Here is an 18,827-nt window from a genome sequence, read left to right as displayed (position 1 = left end):
ACAGTGGGGAGCCTGACTGGGATTCTCTCTCTCTACCTCTCACTCTCTCTCTGCCCCCCGCCCCCGCCCCTGCTTGGTGCTCATGCACACTCTCATGCCCATGATCTCTCTCTCTCTCAAAATAAATAAATAAACATTAAAAACAATAGGCAAAAATTTTAATAAAACTTAATTTTGATAAAAATTGTATTTATTTATTTTTAACTGTATTTTCCTCTAACCTTGTGTTATTTTTTTTTTTTAATTTTTTTTTTTCAACATTTATTTATTTTTGGGACAGAGAGAGACAGAGCATGAACAGGGGAAGGGCAGAGAGAGAGGGAGACACAGAATCGGAAACAGGCTCCAGGCTCTGAGCCATCAGCCCAGAGCCTGACGCGGGGCTCAAACTCACGGGCCGCGAGATCCTGACCTGGCTGAAGTCGGACGCTTAACCGACTGCGCCACCCAGGCGCCCCTAACCTTGTGTTATTAACACTTTCAGACATTCAAAAAAAGTTGAAAGAATGATACATAAGCACACACATGTCCTTTACTTAGAATCTGCAATTATTGATATTTTGTCATGTTTGGGGTGCCTGGGTGGCTCAGTCAGTTAAGCCTCTGACTCTTGGTTTTGATTCAGGTCATGATCTCACAGTTTTGTGAGTCCAAGCCCCGCATCAGGCTCTGCGCTGGCAGCATGGAGCCTGCTTGGGATTCTCTCTCCTTTCTCTACCCCTTTCCTGCTTGCACTCTCTCTCAAATAAATAAACTTAAGGGAAAAAATTTTTTGTCATGTTTGCCTTATCTCTAGATAGGCACACACTTACACATTCCTGTTGCTGAACCACTTAAGAGTAAGTCGTGATCATCAGGATACTCCAGCTCTAAATACTCTCATATTCATTTCCAAAAAATAAGGACATTCTTCCATTAATCACAGGACCATTACCATACATATGAAAATTAACAATAATTCCATCATGTCATCTAATGTCTAGTCCATATTAAAATTTTACCCAACTGTCCTAAGAGTCTTTTAGCGGTTTCTATTGAACTAGTATCCAATCAAGGTTCACACACTGCATTTGGTTGTTATTTCTCTTAGATATTTTTTTTAATTTTAATGTTTATTTATTTACTTTTGATAGAGCACAAGCGGTGGAAGGACAGAGAGAGAGAGAGAGAGAGAGAGAGAGAGAGAGAGAGAGACACGGAATCTGAAGCAGGCTCCAGGCTCTGAGATGTCAGCGCAGAGCCCGATGTGGGGTTTGAACCCACAAACTCAGAGATCATGACCTGAGCTGAAGTCAGACAGTTAACCAACTGAGCCACCCAGGCGCCCCTCTTAGATTTTAATCTAGAACAGCTCTTCACCACATACATTATTTTTTAAAGAATCTACAGATTCAAGTTAAAGACTATTCCTCAAAATGTGGTCCAAGTGCCACCTGTTTCAGAATCACCTGGAAACTTATTTTAAAAGCAGATTCTAGGCCCCATCCCAGGTTTACTGAAAAAGAATACCAGGTGAGTCATCAACATACTCAAATTTGGCAACAGTTGCTCTAAGACTTGTGAAGTGATCGATAATAAATATCAATCGAATGTGCAGACATTGGTTAGTAAATGCACCTGGTTGTTCAAGCTGAGGTGGTCTAACTCCATGAAACGAGTTGCTCATTTTCCTTTTCTTCATTTTTTCACTTGTCTTCTGATTTAAGGCTTGAATCATAAAATACTCCAACTAAAACATGAACCAAATTTTAAGTAAAGCGTCAACAAAATTATGTATCTGACATGGTTATTTGTACCCCAAATCACATTTGCCAAATGTTCAAATGCTGGTACCATCTACAAGTACGCTTTAGCAAACACTTGTAAACAAGTTTTTCATTTAAAGACAAAAAATGTATCAACTAGAACAGACTGTGCCTTGTCTAAGCATAAATAAACTATCCATTCAAGAAGGAACTGTTCATTCTCTTGAATAATCAAGAAAGCCCAGCAGTACAACTGTGGAACTGTCAATAACTGTCTCGTGGGCAACCACAGCAGTTAATACTAGAGACATTCAAAGCAGGGCAGATCTGGCTCTATGTCACAGATGCTCATATCAGCTAGGGATGTTTTCATATGTTCTATTCTTTTCTTGAATAAATTACTTTGAAATACATCCTTTATATGGGAAATTACAAATCCTAAGCACATACACACGCACAGCTCCAGGCCTATGCCTTGACACTGTGAGACTTGGGGCAAAAATACAAACAGAGATCCATGTACCACATACACAAATATTTAAACGTCATAAATAAAGAACTATTACGTAGAAAATATTCTATCCTACTTTGACAGAGGTATCATCATAAAAGCCGAGAAGGCCAAGTTTAGATTTAAATTCTCAGACGACTCAGAGCTTCATGTAGCACAAGGAACTGTCCTGTAACTCCTGGGCCCGGAGGCTGTTCTTTCTTCTCACCCTCTGCTCCATCCCACACCTCGAGGAGCTTTATGTATGCAAGTAGACATACACCCCCAAAGTCTGCCTCCCCTCCCCCATTCCTCATAAGCAGTCACCCTTCGGCCACCTGTCAGAACTAAGGACATACACACTAGCAATGCAGTCCACCTTCAGGATGATGGACCCAGGAAAAAGGCCTGCACAGGCCTTGGAAACAGACTGAGTGCACTGCTAAGATAATTCTGGGGTCCTCGGTTTTGGACCATGGTCACAACACTGTATAACAGAACCTTCTGCTCTGTGTTGATGGAAATGCTCTGTAATATCTGTGCTATTCGACACAGTAGCCACTAGCCACATGTAGGTACTGAGGACCTGAAATGTGGACAGTACACCTGAGGAACTGAATTTTCTTTAATTAATTTAAATACAAATAGCCACATGTGGCTAGTGGCTACCATATTGGATGGTGCAGGTCTAGAAGGGGCTACTAGCTGCAGGTGGGCAAATGCGGTTGGCTCCATCATCTCCTGCCATATGTGGGAGCAGGGATGGGGTGCAACTGGAGGAGGGTCTGATGGGGCTCCCTAAAGCTCAAGGGCATGTATTCTTCTTCCCAGGTTTTCATCCTCGACTCTCAAACACAAGAGTTTTTCTTTTTTTTTCTTTTTAAATATAATTTATTATCAAGTTAGCTAACATATAGTGTATACAGTGTGCTCTTGGTTTGGAGGTAGATTCCCATCATTCATCGCTTACATACAACACACAGTGCTCATCCCAACAAGTGCCCTCCTCAATGCCCATCACCCACTTACCCCTCCTTCCTGCCCCCCGCCCCATCAACCCTCAGTTTGTTCTCTGTATTTAAGAGTCTTTTATGGTTTGCTTCCCTCTCTGTTTGAAAGTATTTTTTCAAACACAAGATTTCACTCTGACATTATCATCTCCATCTATATTCCTGCAAATGCCACTATTTCTTACACTCAAGATCGCAGCTATACTTCACTACTCAAGAATCTGAAAAGGGTCACTCTGATCTTATTTCCATAGTCTCACTAAGTCTTAGGGAAAAAAGAAACTGTCATGTCTTTTCTCCCAACCTTGACCACATCTTCAATCCTTATCATGCCTCCAACCCTAATTGCAACACTAGGTGTTAGGAACAAAGACAAACAAGGAGGAGGAAGAGAAAGAGAGCAGAGAACATGGGAGGTGGCAGGTGGGAAGTGTGACCATGAGAATTTCAGGTTCGGGAGGTGAAGCAGAACACAAGGAGACCTACATACCCCAAGAGAACCAGGCCCCTCCCTCCAACAAAAGAAACCAAACTATCATTTTCCCCCAGTTTCCTAGGTATTTCAGGGAAATACAAGATTCTTAGACTAAGACTTTTTTTAATCCACTACAATATTAGATTTGAGTCCTGTCTATCTTTCTAATAACCCTTTCTACTTTTTATTTGTCACTGTAAATAAATTTAAAAAGTTTCTCACAGTCATTGATAATATCAATATTATGAGTATATCTTTCTTAATGCAGCTATATTATTGTTTCTCTACATTACTGAGTTAAAAATAGCCACTTACATGTGATAGAAATGAGGACCATTTATATTTGGTTCCAAGTTTAACATTGGTTGTTATTTGGAGTTTAGTAACTTCACAACAAATGAAATTTCTACAGTCATCTGTGGAGACCTCAACATTTGGACACAAATCTACATAATGAATAATCCGGCATACTGGAAAGAGTACTTGATGAAGAGCTGGGGAACTAACAGAGAAGTCTAAAGTGCTTCTGCTCAATGAAGGGTTTACACTGGTTTAAACCTCTTATCCGTGTTTACCAAATTTGTCTGCTGAAAGGAGTCACCTGCTGGGGAGTTGAACGATACTTTCAAAGGCAGTTTTAAATGGCATGACTCCACAGTATTCTCCAAGCACTCCAAGGACCATGCAGTCCTAATATTGTAGGGTAGATTCTGTGGGCTAAGAAGGGCCTCCAAATGCCTGCAAGACCCAACAAATGCCATTGCAACAGAGCAAACAAATCCCAACTTCTCACATATCCAACAACAAGCTATTTGTAGAAGTAGTTTCTATGGATATTTTTGAGCTGCATCACTTAGGAGTATACGAAATATTGCCGAAGCACACACAGAGGAAGAAAAATCATTCTTTTCAAATAGTAGATAGAAATAAAAACCTTTCAGAGCCCAATGATCAGGTTATGAGGCTCACTGAACTGTGTGAAGATTACTAATAAAATTGACGTAAAAGGCTTGTGTGAGTAAACATGCTTTTGATATATACAACAAAAACCAATAAAGTGTCACCAAGTGGAAAATTCCAAAATATTTTATTAGATGATAGAAAATGTTTAATTTGGAGAGAAAAATAAAATTGTAATTTGACTCTGACAAAACCTTTCTTCTACTCTCATTTTATTTCTCAAAGTTAAAACCAATCATGTTTTTAAAACTAAAGTTCTAACTGAGGTTCTAGAAAATACCTTCCCAGCCAACCGGACAAAGGACCTTAATTTACATAACAGGGATTACCACTTACCACTCCTCCAAAATACTTTCCTATGTAGAAGTCATCAAGGCTATGTAGTTCAAGATAGGTGGCTCCTAGTTCTTTAGCAAGTTGGATCCCTTCGGTTGTACTGACACAGCTCCCTCTGTCTGAGGTACACAGTGGGCATGTACACGGTAATTCTTCTGAGAACATAAATACAAGTGACAAAGAGCTTTGAAATTAAATAGGAAAAAATATACATAGACAATCTAAACATTAAACAACAAAGTAAGAGCTCATACGAGAACCACAGTTCAGGGACAGTTAGTACACCCACCATCTATCCACTAGACTCTGAATAAAAAGCATCAATGTTAATATAAAGCTCCCCAAAGTAAACAAGCTTTAAGTGAAAGAAGAAGAAACCATATTTTAGAAAAGAATTTAAAAATAAGTGAATATACATTACCAAGGCTATTATAGTAATTAAGCCAATCAGCTAGTAATGGAGGACATGTTTCCTTTTATACAATCCTGACATCCTGAGTATCAGTACAAATTTAACAATTTAATTGCCATGGGTTGGGTCTTTGTTCTTTTCTTTCTTTTCTTTCTTTTCTTTTTTTTTTTTGGTGATAAACTTGAAATATATTCACCAAGTTGACTAGATCTGAATCTTCAAGGCTACAAAACTGCCACTTTCTTTGGAGATTTCACATAAAAGTACATTCTTATTAATAAAACATCTTAATTATTAGACTCTAAAGTATTCAACTACAAAGACCAAATTCAATCACTTATCTTTCTCTTCAAGATTAAAAAGTCATAAACTAAAAGAATAAAAACGTTTTTATTAAAAATGTGAACTATCCCAAGAGTCATGGTTGTACCATGTACAGAACTATGACTAGGAAGTTGGTAGATCAAGCATCTATAAGAATACTTCTTAGTAAAGCTAAAAATGTATGTTCATCTGTGAATTCATCAGCTAGCTTTGTTTTGTTTCATGACACATCAGATATGTCATTGTATAAAAGACAGCCAAGTCAAAGGGGGATAAATCCATTTCTAGAAATGCATTTTGTTATAGATTAGCTTCCCTAGAGAATCAGACTCTGAGATGGAGACTGGTGTGCAGGAGGTTTATTGGGGAGGGAGGTGCTCTTGGGAGCAAACGGTTTCAGGGGTGAGGGAAGTGGGGCTGGGCAGAGAAAAAATTTGAACTGCAATATAGCTACAACAAAGATCTCAGCAGATCCTACTGGAAGTCTGAAGCTCAGATGGCCTTTTAGAATGAATGGTTCCTCATTTGGGGGAAAGAGAGCTGGGCCTTTGTGTCCCTGTATCAAATAAGATAATGAGGGCTGCCATGGGTGAGGCAGAACCTTGGGTAGGCAGCTTCTACCAGCACAAGGTAATTCCCAGTCCCTGGGAGGAGATTCAGCTGTGAATCAGCAGCCAGCAGTTCAGTACCTGAGGGAGGAAGTATGGTGGCCCTCAAAGGGCATTTGGGCAACTTACCACAGCATACACAGCAAAGTCCTTACCAAGCACCTACATATAGATAGAGCATGTATATATACATATGGAGTATACTCTAAGGAGGTTTAGTGCATGTGCCTGCTATGTACATAACTATGTAATAATTTCAGCTTCACTGAAAGCATTTTAGAGCTCAGAGACCAGGAATTTACATCCTCCTTCTGCAGAGGAGGAAAGTGAGGATCAGGGAAGATGAGTGCCCTGGACAAGTCTCCTGGTGTGTCAGAAATGGAAAACAATGATACAACTGTTACTTGCTCTATCTGGTAAGTAAAGTGAAACTAAAGATAGGATAAAAATTTAGTCTGAGTGAAGAATTACTGAGTAAAGATACAGTGATTTAAAAGTTAAGTGTGGGTTCTCAAAATTAAGCCATGAATTCTGAATTTTTGCTTTTACTTTTAGTAAAAGATCATTTTAGTTCTAGAGCACATAAAGTTTTTATACAGAATTTAGCCTATCTTGAAAAATAACACAATGGTATTTCACATTCTTTACAAAGATTGATAAACAGTGCCTTTGATTTTCTGAAGACAGAAGCCTTCTTATGTCTACAAAGCTCTCCTTATGTTGATGGAATGGGGTGAGTAGGCAGACCATCTTATTAAACTGTATTTCTGAACAAAAATAAAGCCAAGTGCTTCAAGTGGAAAATTAAGTGAATGTAATGTAAAAAATTTTTAACAAGTAATCTTGATTTGAAGGAAAATACAACTAATTTCAGGTTTAACCCAGCTGAGAAAGGTTTTCCACTGTGTGTAGCCATTACCCTTACTGACACACATGCCTAGAAAACCCCTCTTCACATCTAATCTTCACAATCTCCGTGTGTCACAGAACACCTCTTTTTGTTCATATGCACCCGAAAGGAAAAAAATGTCTCATTGTTATGTGTTGGATATAGCAGGAAAGCCAGTAAAACATTTATGGAATAAATAAACCTATATTAAGCATTTCATTAGGAACAATCAGAGGACCCAAATAATTTTAAATTGTGGTGTTTTCTTCAGATCACTCTGTGAGCCTACCTCAGGGTCACAGGGACTCTGTGAATCAGTGTTAGACTTCTCATTAACACTGTAGTCTTCTTTACTTCTCTTACATGATAATCTTTTAAGGTGTTATCAGAAATGTCTATTTTTTTTAAAGCAAACACAAAGTAACTCTGGAATTCAAATGAACTGCGTCTCTTTCAAAGCAGCAGCTTTCAGAATCTGAAGGGTGATTCTTACAATGTTGCCAGTGCCTGAAAGCTTTAGAAAGAACTTTTAAGAACTCTAGCTTAGCGATGTACTCAGCTCTATCAGAACTTCAAAATGAAAAGAAGACAGGATGCCCATTTGGGGGAGCTCAAGGCTGTGAATACCCTGAGGCATGTTCAGAAAAAAAAAAATTCTCTTTTAGAGATAGATTCAATATTCAGTAAAAAGCCAAAAATTTTTTCAAAGCCAAATGTGATGAAGACATACATAGATAGTCAAGCTTGTCAAAACACGTGTAACAAAGGAAAATAGTAAGACTGATTGTTTTTGCTGAACTATTTCTAAAAAGAACTCAAGAGAGGAATTACCAGAACATCCAACACAGCTACATGTATCGCAAGGGACTCGGGGAGGGAAGCAATACAAGTCCTTGGGTTGAATATCAGATTTAGCTTGGTAATTAATTATTTTGCAATCACATGTCTATGTGAAATTAATTTCATCTTAAGACCACTCATTCACTAATTGAACAAATGTTTACTGAACACCTACCGTATATCAAACAAGAAATACAAAAATACACAGACACAAGCTCAGAGTCAACTGGGCCAACAGAGACAGGACTGCACAGAATTATAATATAATAAATATAATAAATACTAAAATAAGGGTGTACAAAATCACCATGGGAACATAAGAGAGGAAATTAACTCTGCCTGAGGGATTGTGGAAGGCTTCACAAAGGAGGCACTGGTTTACTAGACAAGGATGAATTTGCCATACAGATAACAGGAATTGTGCAGAAGGGCACTCCAGTCAGGGGTGGGGAGCATATGCAAGGTCTGGATGTGAGGAAAAAACACAACATGTTAGCTTCCAGTTTCAAAATGGAAAGCTAAGCTCACATTGCAATCTCCTCTCCCAGAGAAATCACAGAAATGATTAAATAAAGGGGAGGGAGAGGAGAGGGGGAGGAAGCGAGAAAGGAGGGAAGGAACAAAGGGAGGGGTTGGGGAAGGAGGAAGGGAGATGTGCATATACAGCCACACTCAAAAATTAAGAGGAGAGAATCTCATCAGCCCAGAAACTGGGAGCACCTGAAAGGCTGAAGGCAGATAGCATACGACCAAAGAGGGAAGCTGAGGCTCAGGGGACAGGTGGGAAGTCTTGCACTGGAGAACATTAAGAGTACTCAGTGCTCACTGATGGGGGCACAACAAGGAGGCCCAAGGGCAACTGAGTGGAGATTAGTTGGGAGACTTCAGTGGAAGCAGCTAGGCTTGCAGATCTCATATGAGCTCTCACTCCTACCCTGACCCCAGAGAGCAACTGGACAGAGGAGGAGAAAGGCGTTAATCCAACAGAGAATGTAAACTGCAAAATAAGGCAAATTAAGAATTATCCAGGGGCGCTTGGGTTGCTCAGGTGGTTGAGCACCCGACTCTTGATTTTGGCTCAGGCCATCATCCCAGGGTCATGGGATCAAGCCCCCAGTCGGACTCCATGCTGAGTATGGAGACTGCTTGTGATTCTCTCTCCCTCTTCCTCTGCCCCTCCCCTGCTCATGTGTGTGCACACACATATCAGCCCACTCTCAAAGTCAATAAATAAACTTAAAAAAAAGAAAAAAACTATCCAAAGTTTAAAAAGCATCCATACCATGAAATAAAATCTCATCAGATGAAAGGACTTAGAATGCCCCCCCTCAAAACAAGACTTAATAGAGCAATCAAAACAAAATCTTAAAGTAAATATAATTAATTGAGAGAGGTTTTCTTCTTAAAGTATTTACATTCTTAACACATGAAAAAGAAAATCAACCAATTAGAGATCTTGGATGTGAGAAACTGTTGAAATAAAAAAAAAAAAAAAGTAATAATGTAAAAGAGCAGGAAAGACCCAGTAGAAGTAATTTGTGAGCTAGGAAAAAAGACCAAAGAATTCTCCCATAATACAACACAGAGAAATAAAGCGTTCGGAAATACAAAAGAAAGATAAAAGTAACAGAGGAGACATCCAGAAGTCTCATCATCAATCTAATAAGAGAACAAAAAGGACAGAGTAAAGAAAATGTAGGGAAGGTGGTATCTGAAGAAATCATGAAGTTGAGACTTTCCCAGATCTAAAGAAAGACCTTAAGTTCATCAAGTAGTTCTGTGCAACAGGTACATAAGACACAAAAGATTACACTCTACAAGGCTGAAGAAGCAGTCAGGAGCTATATCATGAAGGATCTTGCATTTTAGATAAGACTTTACAAGAGAAAATTATTGAAGTGAGATCCAAATACTGAATGAAAATAATGGAATCAGTAGGAACCCATGATTAAAAGAAATACATGGTTCTATCCAATGAAAGGGTCTTGAAGCAATGACACTTAAAGTTATGAGCACCCCTAAAGTCCAGATCTTGGTTTCTAAATATCATTGCTCACCAAATGGAACCCGGGCTCCCTGAAGAAATGGCTGATTTCCAGGGCTGGAGCAGGCAGAATAAGGTGAGCCTAGAACATCTTATGTCAGAAAATAAGGAAGGACTCAAACATTAATCAGAACTAGCTTGAAAAGCCTTCCTTCATGCAAATTTGGGGTAATACAAACAACAGAAAGAATACGAAGAAAACATTATAAAATATGTAATTTAAAAAACAAAGCCATGAATCATAATGATTCTAAAAAATGTGGGAGCAGAGAGAAGGGAAAGCTCTATTTAGAGAAGAATACCAACTAATAAGTGTAGGAGGAATGACAGAAAATCACTATTTTGCAATCACAATGATCACAACTGAAGGAATTATGCAAAATAATGGGCTCAGATTCTCTAAAAATGTCAATGTTATGAAAGATAAAAAAAAAAAAAAAGGATGGGGAACTGTTCTGGATTTAAAAAGACTAGACAGACATAACAATTAAATGCAATGAGTAGTCCTTAATGACATTCTGGATTAAAAAAAAAAAAAAGTTTTGGAACAACGGAAAATGTGAATATGGATTGTATTTAAAATAATAATACAATAGATAATAGTATGTCACATTTCTTGAATGATGGTTGCATTATGGTTGATAGAAGAATGGCACTGTCTTACATAACACATGCTGAATTAATTAGGATTGAAGAAATCCCATAATTTTATAATTTACTCCCAAATGAAAAAGAAAGAGAGAGGATGTGTGTGCATGTGTGTATTTGTAATCTCTGGGATTCACTGTTCTATTCTGGTCAATTTTCTTAGGTTTGAAATTTTGCAAATAAAAGGAAAAAAGAAGAGAGTTTCTAAGGAACATTAAAGCAATGACTGTCATGATCTGACTTGTATTCTAGGATGATTATTCTGAGAGGATTTATTTCAGGAAGAAGCAAGGCAAGAACAGAAGGACCAGAGGCCAATTTACCATAAAGCCGATGAACCCTTATCTTGTGGGTCCCTTCCAAAGCCCTGGGAGAAACCTAAGCAATAGATGGTTAACATCATCATTTGCTTTTGTAAAATTTGCAAAATAAGATATTCTAACTATGCTTGGTTAAGACCACTGTCTCTTTTCCATTCCAACTCCCTTCACCTTCCGTCAGGCAGCTCTGAAGTAATGACAGGCATTTTGGGGATCCTGCTAATGGGACTTGAAATTTAGGTTTAGTGGGATATTATCTGTGGTTTGTAGTCACTTCCTTGTACAGTTAAATGTTTGACAACTGTCTTGGTACACGAATAGCCTTCCGGAATGCTTCTGTCACCCAATGTGCAGACTTTTTTGGTGTCTTGAAGACAAAGATGCCAAGCTGAAAGAGGAACACAACACAAACTATAATGCCCAGCACCAAAAAGATGTGAAGAGCAAAGAAATACGCTGGAAGAAAAACTAATTCTCATATTCTTCTCTACATAGAAAATAACAAAAGCAGTTACCTTAGGAAAAAGTGATCAAAGACTGCACAGCCAAAAAACATAAGGAAAATTAAAGAAATGACAAGCTGCTAAATAGTAGAAATGTTTTTTAAATGTCTGTGGTATTTGACAGCTTTTTAGATTTGCAACTCACCATGCTTCCTTTTCTCATTCTAAATATTCATGAGTGTGCGTGTGTGTATCTGTAATGTTGTAGTTTTTTCCCAACAAAGACCTCTGAAATTATTTAAGTTTCAGGTCCTACAAAATCAGGAACTACCCCTTGAGACCAAAAAGAAGGCCACTATGACAGATAATTACATGACTAAGATCTGAAATCCAATGAAGAAAAAGAGAACGCGTGGAGTTTGAGGTTTATTTGAAATGTAAAACCAAAAGGGCTTCTTAGTCAACTGGATATGGGAAATGGGAGGAAAGCTGGGTTGGATGATTCTAGTTTGGGTGAATGAATGGGTTTGACATCATTCACCAAGGCAGCGAACTCAGCTGAAAGAGGAAGATTCTGTGGAGATACTGGCCAGGAGAGAAACTAGAGCCAGAGAAACAGACTGGGTATTCATCAGTGTCTATACAGGGAAAGGTAAAGCAACAGATTAACAAATTCAAGGTCAGAGTAAACAGCAAGAAGTGAAGCCAAAGGATGAAACCCTGGGAAACAACTAGTGCTGTGTTGGTTCAATATGTGTACGGGGGTGGGGGGTGGTGTTGACCAGTAAGAAGACAGAGAATTAAAACAACCAAGAAACAAAGAATAGCTTTTTTAATTGAAGGGAGAGATGTGTTTGAATAACTTCAAAGGATGAATTGTTATTAAAATATAAATCAAATTAAAGGGTAAATGTAAATGGATGTCAAATTTGTCAATAAGCATTTAACTGGTAACCATGGGTGAGAACAAACGCAGTATAATTGCGAAAGTCAAAGTCAGACTGTAGTGGACTGAAGAATAAATGGGAAGTCAGGAAGTGGACTCAGGAAGTGTGGATGACTCTTTCAAGAATTGAGGCCTGCAATAAAAAGAAACTTAGAGAAGTAGAGGGGATGTGCGGTCAAGGAAGGGTCAAACCTACTTTGTGTCTTCTAATGCTAAATGTATACCTACCCTACCACTATGACCCCAAATCCTACTCCTAGGAAACTTAAGCATCATTAAAAGGAGAGTGAATAAATAAATCACAGCACATTCACACAACTGAAAATATACACCAAAATAACAAAATATAGTTAAGTGCAACATGGATATATGCCCAGAATATTAAGCTAACTGAAATTAGACACAAGGTACTACATACGGAATAATTCCTTTTGTATGAAGTTCTAGAATAAGTAGAACTAATCTATACTGTTAGAAGTCAGAATAGCAGTTATCTCCAGGGAGGGGTGCTATTAACTAGGAGGAGGCATAAGAGAGCCCTCCAAAGTGAGGCAAATGTTCTCAATCTTGACCTGTGAGGCGGCTGCATAGATACATGTACATGTAGGAAGGTATTAAGTTGCACTCTGGGATTAGGGAACTTTACATCCCTTACTTTGCTCTACCTTAATGAAAAGGAAAAATAATCAATGAATAAAATTTTAAAGCCAGCCTCACTGAGGAAATACCACTAAGATGGAACTATCAAAATACCACCAAATCAAAGTGAATTCCAAGTTGGCCCTAGGAGATCTGACAATGATATGCATAGCAGCGAATGCTGGCACTGGCTGAACCAAAAGAATCCAGCAGCCTTGGAGTCAACGCTTCCTCTCCCTCAGGCAGTGTTGCCAGTGTATTCAGTTTGCTCCTTACCAGCTACCTGAAAACCCTGCACCTAAGCCCAATTCCTTCTGCGGACAATCTATCCTTCCCACTGGATAGACCTTCAGAATGTCAGAAAGAATCTTCCGGGGCTCAGCGCCAGCCTCATACCTTTCCCATATCAAAAGAACACAAGTACTGACTTCCTTCACTACTGTAGAACAATTTAGAAGACAAATCTGTACCCATCAGAATCACAGCAGTAGTCCGTGACACTTTACTTTGATGTCTCACTATCATACCATGTGATGAAGAGATTAACGGCTGGCATTTGAATGCAGTGATTTTATTCCCAAAAAAAGCCCCATATTAATCATGAATAAACTTAGCACTATTTAAAATTATCATGGTACCTGCATTCTCATCATAAAAAAAATTAAATACTTACCATTTTGTCTGGTGCCAACAGCAGCAATGATTACTGGAACTGAATTTAATGCCCTTTTAATCACTGGAATATAATTATCCTTTACTTCGTGGAATGAAAACTTGTCATTTACGTTGTATTTGATCACAATGATGTCAGCACTCCCAATTAGATTTCTAGAGGTATACCAATCACTGTCAAAAATGTCCTAAACCAAAATGCAAAGAGCACTCTTTAGTCTACTTGTCTTCAAATGAATCATGAAATAAAATGTAACACATTAAATTTTTTCCTATAATTTTTGTAATTAATAAAAAGAATTTATTTTTAAATAAGTAACTATCTAAAATTAAAAATGTTTAAAGCCTACCAACTCTTCAATTTTTATGTGTTCATTTAGCCTATTCAGCAGTGTAGTTCTTGTACTCTGAGACAGATCTAGGGAATCACTGTCTGTGTGATGAAATACGCGATTTCTTTCAATATGTGCACTTAAAAATAAGCACTTTGTTTTAAAATTATGCCATATTTTTATCACCTAATAAATTTGAAAATGTTAACACTACGGCAGTAGATGCCAGAGCATCAGTATGAGTAAAGAAGCTTCAGAGGATTTTCTGTGACCCAATTAGACACTGCAGGAGTGTTCAAGTGGTTTAAATGGCAATGCATTGTGAATTCTGTGGAGTTCCATGTCTTTTCTACATATTTTCTTTTTTTAAAAAAATTTTTTTTTTCAACGTTTATTTATTTTTGGGACAGAGAGAGACAGAGCATGAACGGGGGAGGGGCAGAGAGAGAGGGAGACACAGAATCGGAAACAGGCTCCAGGCTCCGAGCCATCAGCCCAGAGCCCGACGCGGGGCTCGAACTCCCGGACCGCGAGATCGTGACCTGGCTGAAGTCGGACGCTTAACCGACTGCGCCACCCAGGCGCCCCCTACATATTTTCAAAATTTATACATACCTTTCAACTTAATCCATCCTTTGGACGGTACAGTATATATATAATGTATGTGTGTATATAGGGATGTATGACTTATAAAAAGATACTATGTATTATAAAGTGTCAACATGGTAAAGAATAGATTTTCAATTCCTGTTTTTAGCTTATATAAATTAAAAATTCAGGATAAACCTTTCAATCTTGAAATTTTTACTTTTGGACTACAGTTAAGAATTACCACTGTATAGAATCAGGGCCAAAAGTAATTTATTATGAACTCTACTCCTTAAAAGCTTTGATACTTCAAAAGTATTTTTCAAAGGCTTTATGTGAATAGTAGCATAAGAAAAATATGTTTATATATCTTAATACCACAGCTAAGTATGCATTAGTAGCTTTTTTCCTCATATTCTAGTTAACTATTAATCATTATTTGTCCTTTCCTGTGGCCTTTAGTATGTATTTCCAGGATATAATATGGCTAGATTAAGAAAATAGTTACATGTGGCTAACAGATCCAAAAACTGTTGGGCTATGAAAGTTTGCACTTTAAAATATGAGCCCCAAATAGGGTAATAATGCTGAAATCAATCAGTCAAGATCCATGTGACAGAGCTTTCATCCTATGATGGAAAATTCTGGAGAAGTGTTACACAGCAATACCCTTTAGAAGAGAGAGCTGCTTCTCACCAGGACCTCCACCATCCCCAGCAAGGCCTCCCCCGATTCCCTGCACCCACCCCAACCCACCTACTTCCTATGAGTACACTCAGAGTAATGAGAACTGCAAAATGTTTGGACATGGATTTTTTGAAATGTTTAGACATGAATTTATTGAAAGTGGGAGCACTGAAAAAGGAAGATTAAAAAAACCAACAAAGAAAAGTAGACAAACTATGGGGACATAAACAGCAAAGGCAAAGTCTTAAGCTTGGAGGAGGGTGGAAGAGGCGGGGAGAAGGGAAGTGGGACACAGATCAAGAAAATGTGAAGGCTTCCCAGCAGAGCTTCACACTCATGCTCTTTTCCAAATCCCAAACCACAAACCCATTCAGTTCCAAATGTATCTGCTATAGTATCCAAGTTCAAAGTAAACAAGCATAACAGGGTATATAAGTACAACAAAGAAAGAGAACAAAGTCAGATGAATGGGATTAAAAAAAAAAAAAAAAACAAACAACTAGAAATAGGTGGACCAAATGAAACAGCTATTTAACTCTGACAGAACAAATCAAAAGTAACTGCTCTTTGCATTCCAAATAGTTTAAAATTCCAGAGTTACTGGAGAGGTGTACTAGGAAAAAAAGGAAACATTGAGAGGGAAGTGTCAGGAGAAAATGGGTTTTGGCATCATTACCACGGATGTATTGAGGATGTAAACACTGTAAATAATTGTTCAGTTTCAAATCCTGCACAAGAAAAGTGTGCATGTGTTACCTCATTGCTTTTTGTGGAATATCTCTGGTAAACAGGAAAAGATCTAGAAATAAAATAACGTAACCGCACACACACAAAAAAGAGGATGGGTTTGAGAGAGACATCCTAAATAATGAACTACATAAAATGAATATGAAATGCATTAATTTAAAAGTGCCAAATATATATACCGCAAGGATCCAGAGTAAGGCCATGGATCTACAGAAAAAACAAGAGAAGTACAAACTGTCTCATTCCAATTCCAAGGAAATAACACCACATTCCTAGTCAAACTGTGTCAAAGAGAAAATGCTCCCCTGGTTTCTAGAAATATGAAGGAAATCAAATTCTCCCACCCCTTGTAAATCACTTCCAGGATTTCCTCTAGGAGGTTATGCAATGCAAAGCTTGGAGCCACATTGGGAGAATGGAAATCATTTTTTTTTAAATAATCTAAATTTTTGGAGCAAAACAATTGTATTCTACTTGACTATGGGCTGCAAAGTACTGTTTTGTACTTTGCACTTAGTACTAAGTACTAATACCACTGCCTCAGTGTGGTGGCAAATTCACTACATTTGTGTGAACCTTGAATGATGTATACGAAAACTTCTGCTTAGTGTGACACATGGCTATATTCAAGTTGTAATAAACACATTATAGGAGCTACCACCTACTGAGTGCCTACTACACGTCTGCTTCTACACTAAGAACTTTACACGTGCTCCCTCATTTACTCTTCAGCACAGCTCTAGGAGGCAGGGATTATTTTCATTTTATACATAGGAAAAATGAGGCTAAGAGAGGATCGCTGACTTAACCAAGGAAAATCTCTAAGTAGCAATGTGGGGATCTGAAAGCAGGTCCTTCTGCTGTCAAAACCTGTGCTCTATCTGCTCTGCTATATTGAATATTATGTTTCAGTACATGTCAAGTATCAGCTGATAAATACAATCCACCTGAATATCTCTGATGGACTTTTACTTACCACCAAAAAAAGAAAAGCACCTGAGAAGAGAAACTCTATAAATATATTCCCTCATGTTTGAAGATCATTATAACCCCCAAAGTGTACCTGGTTACCAACTCAATGCCTTAAACAGGACCTAAACAAACAAAAGGTTAAGATTAACACAATAAAACGCAACAATCAGTATATGGCAAAAATCTAGACTACAGACGCTTATTCTAATCCATTCACTTACTACAACTCATGATCACAAGTACTGTTTTTTGCTAAATTATCAACATAAACAGGAAAGAGCTAACAGCTCAAAGAAAAAACAGGAAATGTAAAACCTAACATCCAAATTCAGCTTATTTTCCCTGCATTTATTTACTCTACTCACTCAACATCTGTTCCACTGAGTGTAGTAAAACCAGTAAGTTTTTAGACTGTACTATCTTTCACAATGAAATGGCCAAAGTGAAGAAAAAAAAAAGTGTTTCATTTGCTTGCATAGACTCCAGCAAGTTCCTGATCAATGCTTCTTATGACCAGCAAGTTCCTGATCAATGCTTCTTATGACTACAATATGGGAATTCAATACCACCCAGTAATGGAAAAACTGTTTTGCATTTATTTTAGCCCATTAATGTAAATATCCTTTAACTGAAAATTTGTTTGGGCTATAGTGATCCTTTCTTGCCATAATTTGCATAAGACATTTTTTATGTACATTCCATACATTCCTTTAGAAAGGTGTATCAGTTCCCCATAGCACCTGATCTAGATTTTTAAAATTGCTATTTAAACATACAGTCTCACATAATGAGAATTTGTATCTTCTTTTTCAGACACTCAGCTTTCTTCTGTTACAAAATACAACCTTGAGCTTTAGTTATAATATTATAACTCCAATACCAGTAAAGAATAAGAAATTTCCAAATAAGATTAAATGAAAACATTAAAATTATTACTATTATTGCATACCTCAGTATTACATTATTGTGTACTAAAAATATTTATGTGTCACAGAGTAGATTCCTTTCTCCTTTATCAAGTACTCAAGAATCAGACTGAATTTTATCGACTTTATTACAATTTCTTCTAATTATTGCAAATTTTAAAGCTTTTTGAAAATTCCAAGCAGTATTATTATTTCCGATTTATGAGTCACTGAAAACAAATGGCTAATATATCAAGAGTATCTGCATTATTAAAATTAAAAACATGAATTAAAATTTTCAAAAGTGGATAGTGTTGCAAATGAGTGGTTTAAAATTAATTCTCAGTCCCTGTCTCTTCCTCTCCTTTCCAGGGGTCCTATTTCTGAACTGCCCCAGTGAAATTTATTTTTGCTTGTGTTGAGCTTTCAGAGGACTTTATTTTTAGAACACTAATATTACACTATCACCAACAGGGTAGGCATGAAAAAACATTGCTCTCTGCGGGTGACACTTGGTGACCCCGTCCCTTGGGGTTGTCACATTCAACTGCCAGCTACCAAGGGACAACCTACAGTCGTGCATTGTAGGAGTAAGCGCTCCAAGTTCCCACTGGGGCTTTTTTGCCTTCTAAGAGTGTTCTCTGACCAGGCTGCCCCCCGCCCGGTGAAACAAAGGAAAACGAAGCTTTTCCCAAAAATGTTTTAAAACTCTACCCAGGTGACCCGGACGGTCCACATCCGTGAAAAGGGAAAAAGGGGGAGGAGGAAAACAAATGAAAGAAAAGCTCCGTCAGC

At 37.9% G+C, this 18,827-nt stretch overlaps 1 protein-coding gene across 2 annotated transcripts in view; it reads right to left on the bottom strand.

Moving 5' to 3' along the window:
* The window catches only part of RHOBTB3 (Rho related BTB domain containing 3), a 54,855-nt gene that overhangs the window by 34,683 nt on the left and 1,345 nt on the right, over window positions 1-18,827 (bottom strand). The window contains exons 3-5 of one of the 2 annotated variants that reach the window (XM_043593970.1): window positions 13,803-13,989; window positions 5,017-5,168; window positions 1,618-1,729 (exon numbers count right to left, since the gene is read on the bottom strand). In XM_043593970.1, coding sequence (XP_043449905.1) covers window positions 1,618-1,729; window positions 5,017-5,168; window positions 13,803-13,989 — 451 coding nt within the window. Of the gene's footprint in view, window positions 1-1,617; window positions 1,730-5,016; window positions 5,172-13,802; window positions 13,990-18,827 lie in introns of both variants that reach the window. The other variant, XM_043593961.1, reaches the window with a different exon arrangement.

The sequence above is a fragment of the Prionailurus bengalensis genome, chromosome A1, assembly GCF_016509475.1.
Source record: "Prionailurus bengalensis isolate Pbe53 chromosome A1, Fcat_Pben_1.1_paternal_pri, whole genome shotgun sequence".
Classification (NCBI taxonomy): domain Eukaryota; kingdom Metazoa; phylum Chordata; class Mammalia; order Carnivora; family Felidae; genus Prionailurus; species Prionailurus bengalensis.
Note: the sequence above shows the minus strand (reverse complement) of the source record. Positions and strands in the feature narration are given on the sequence as shown.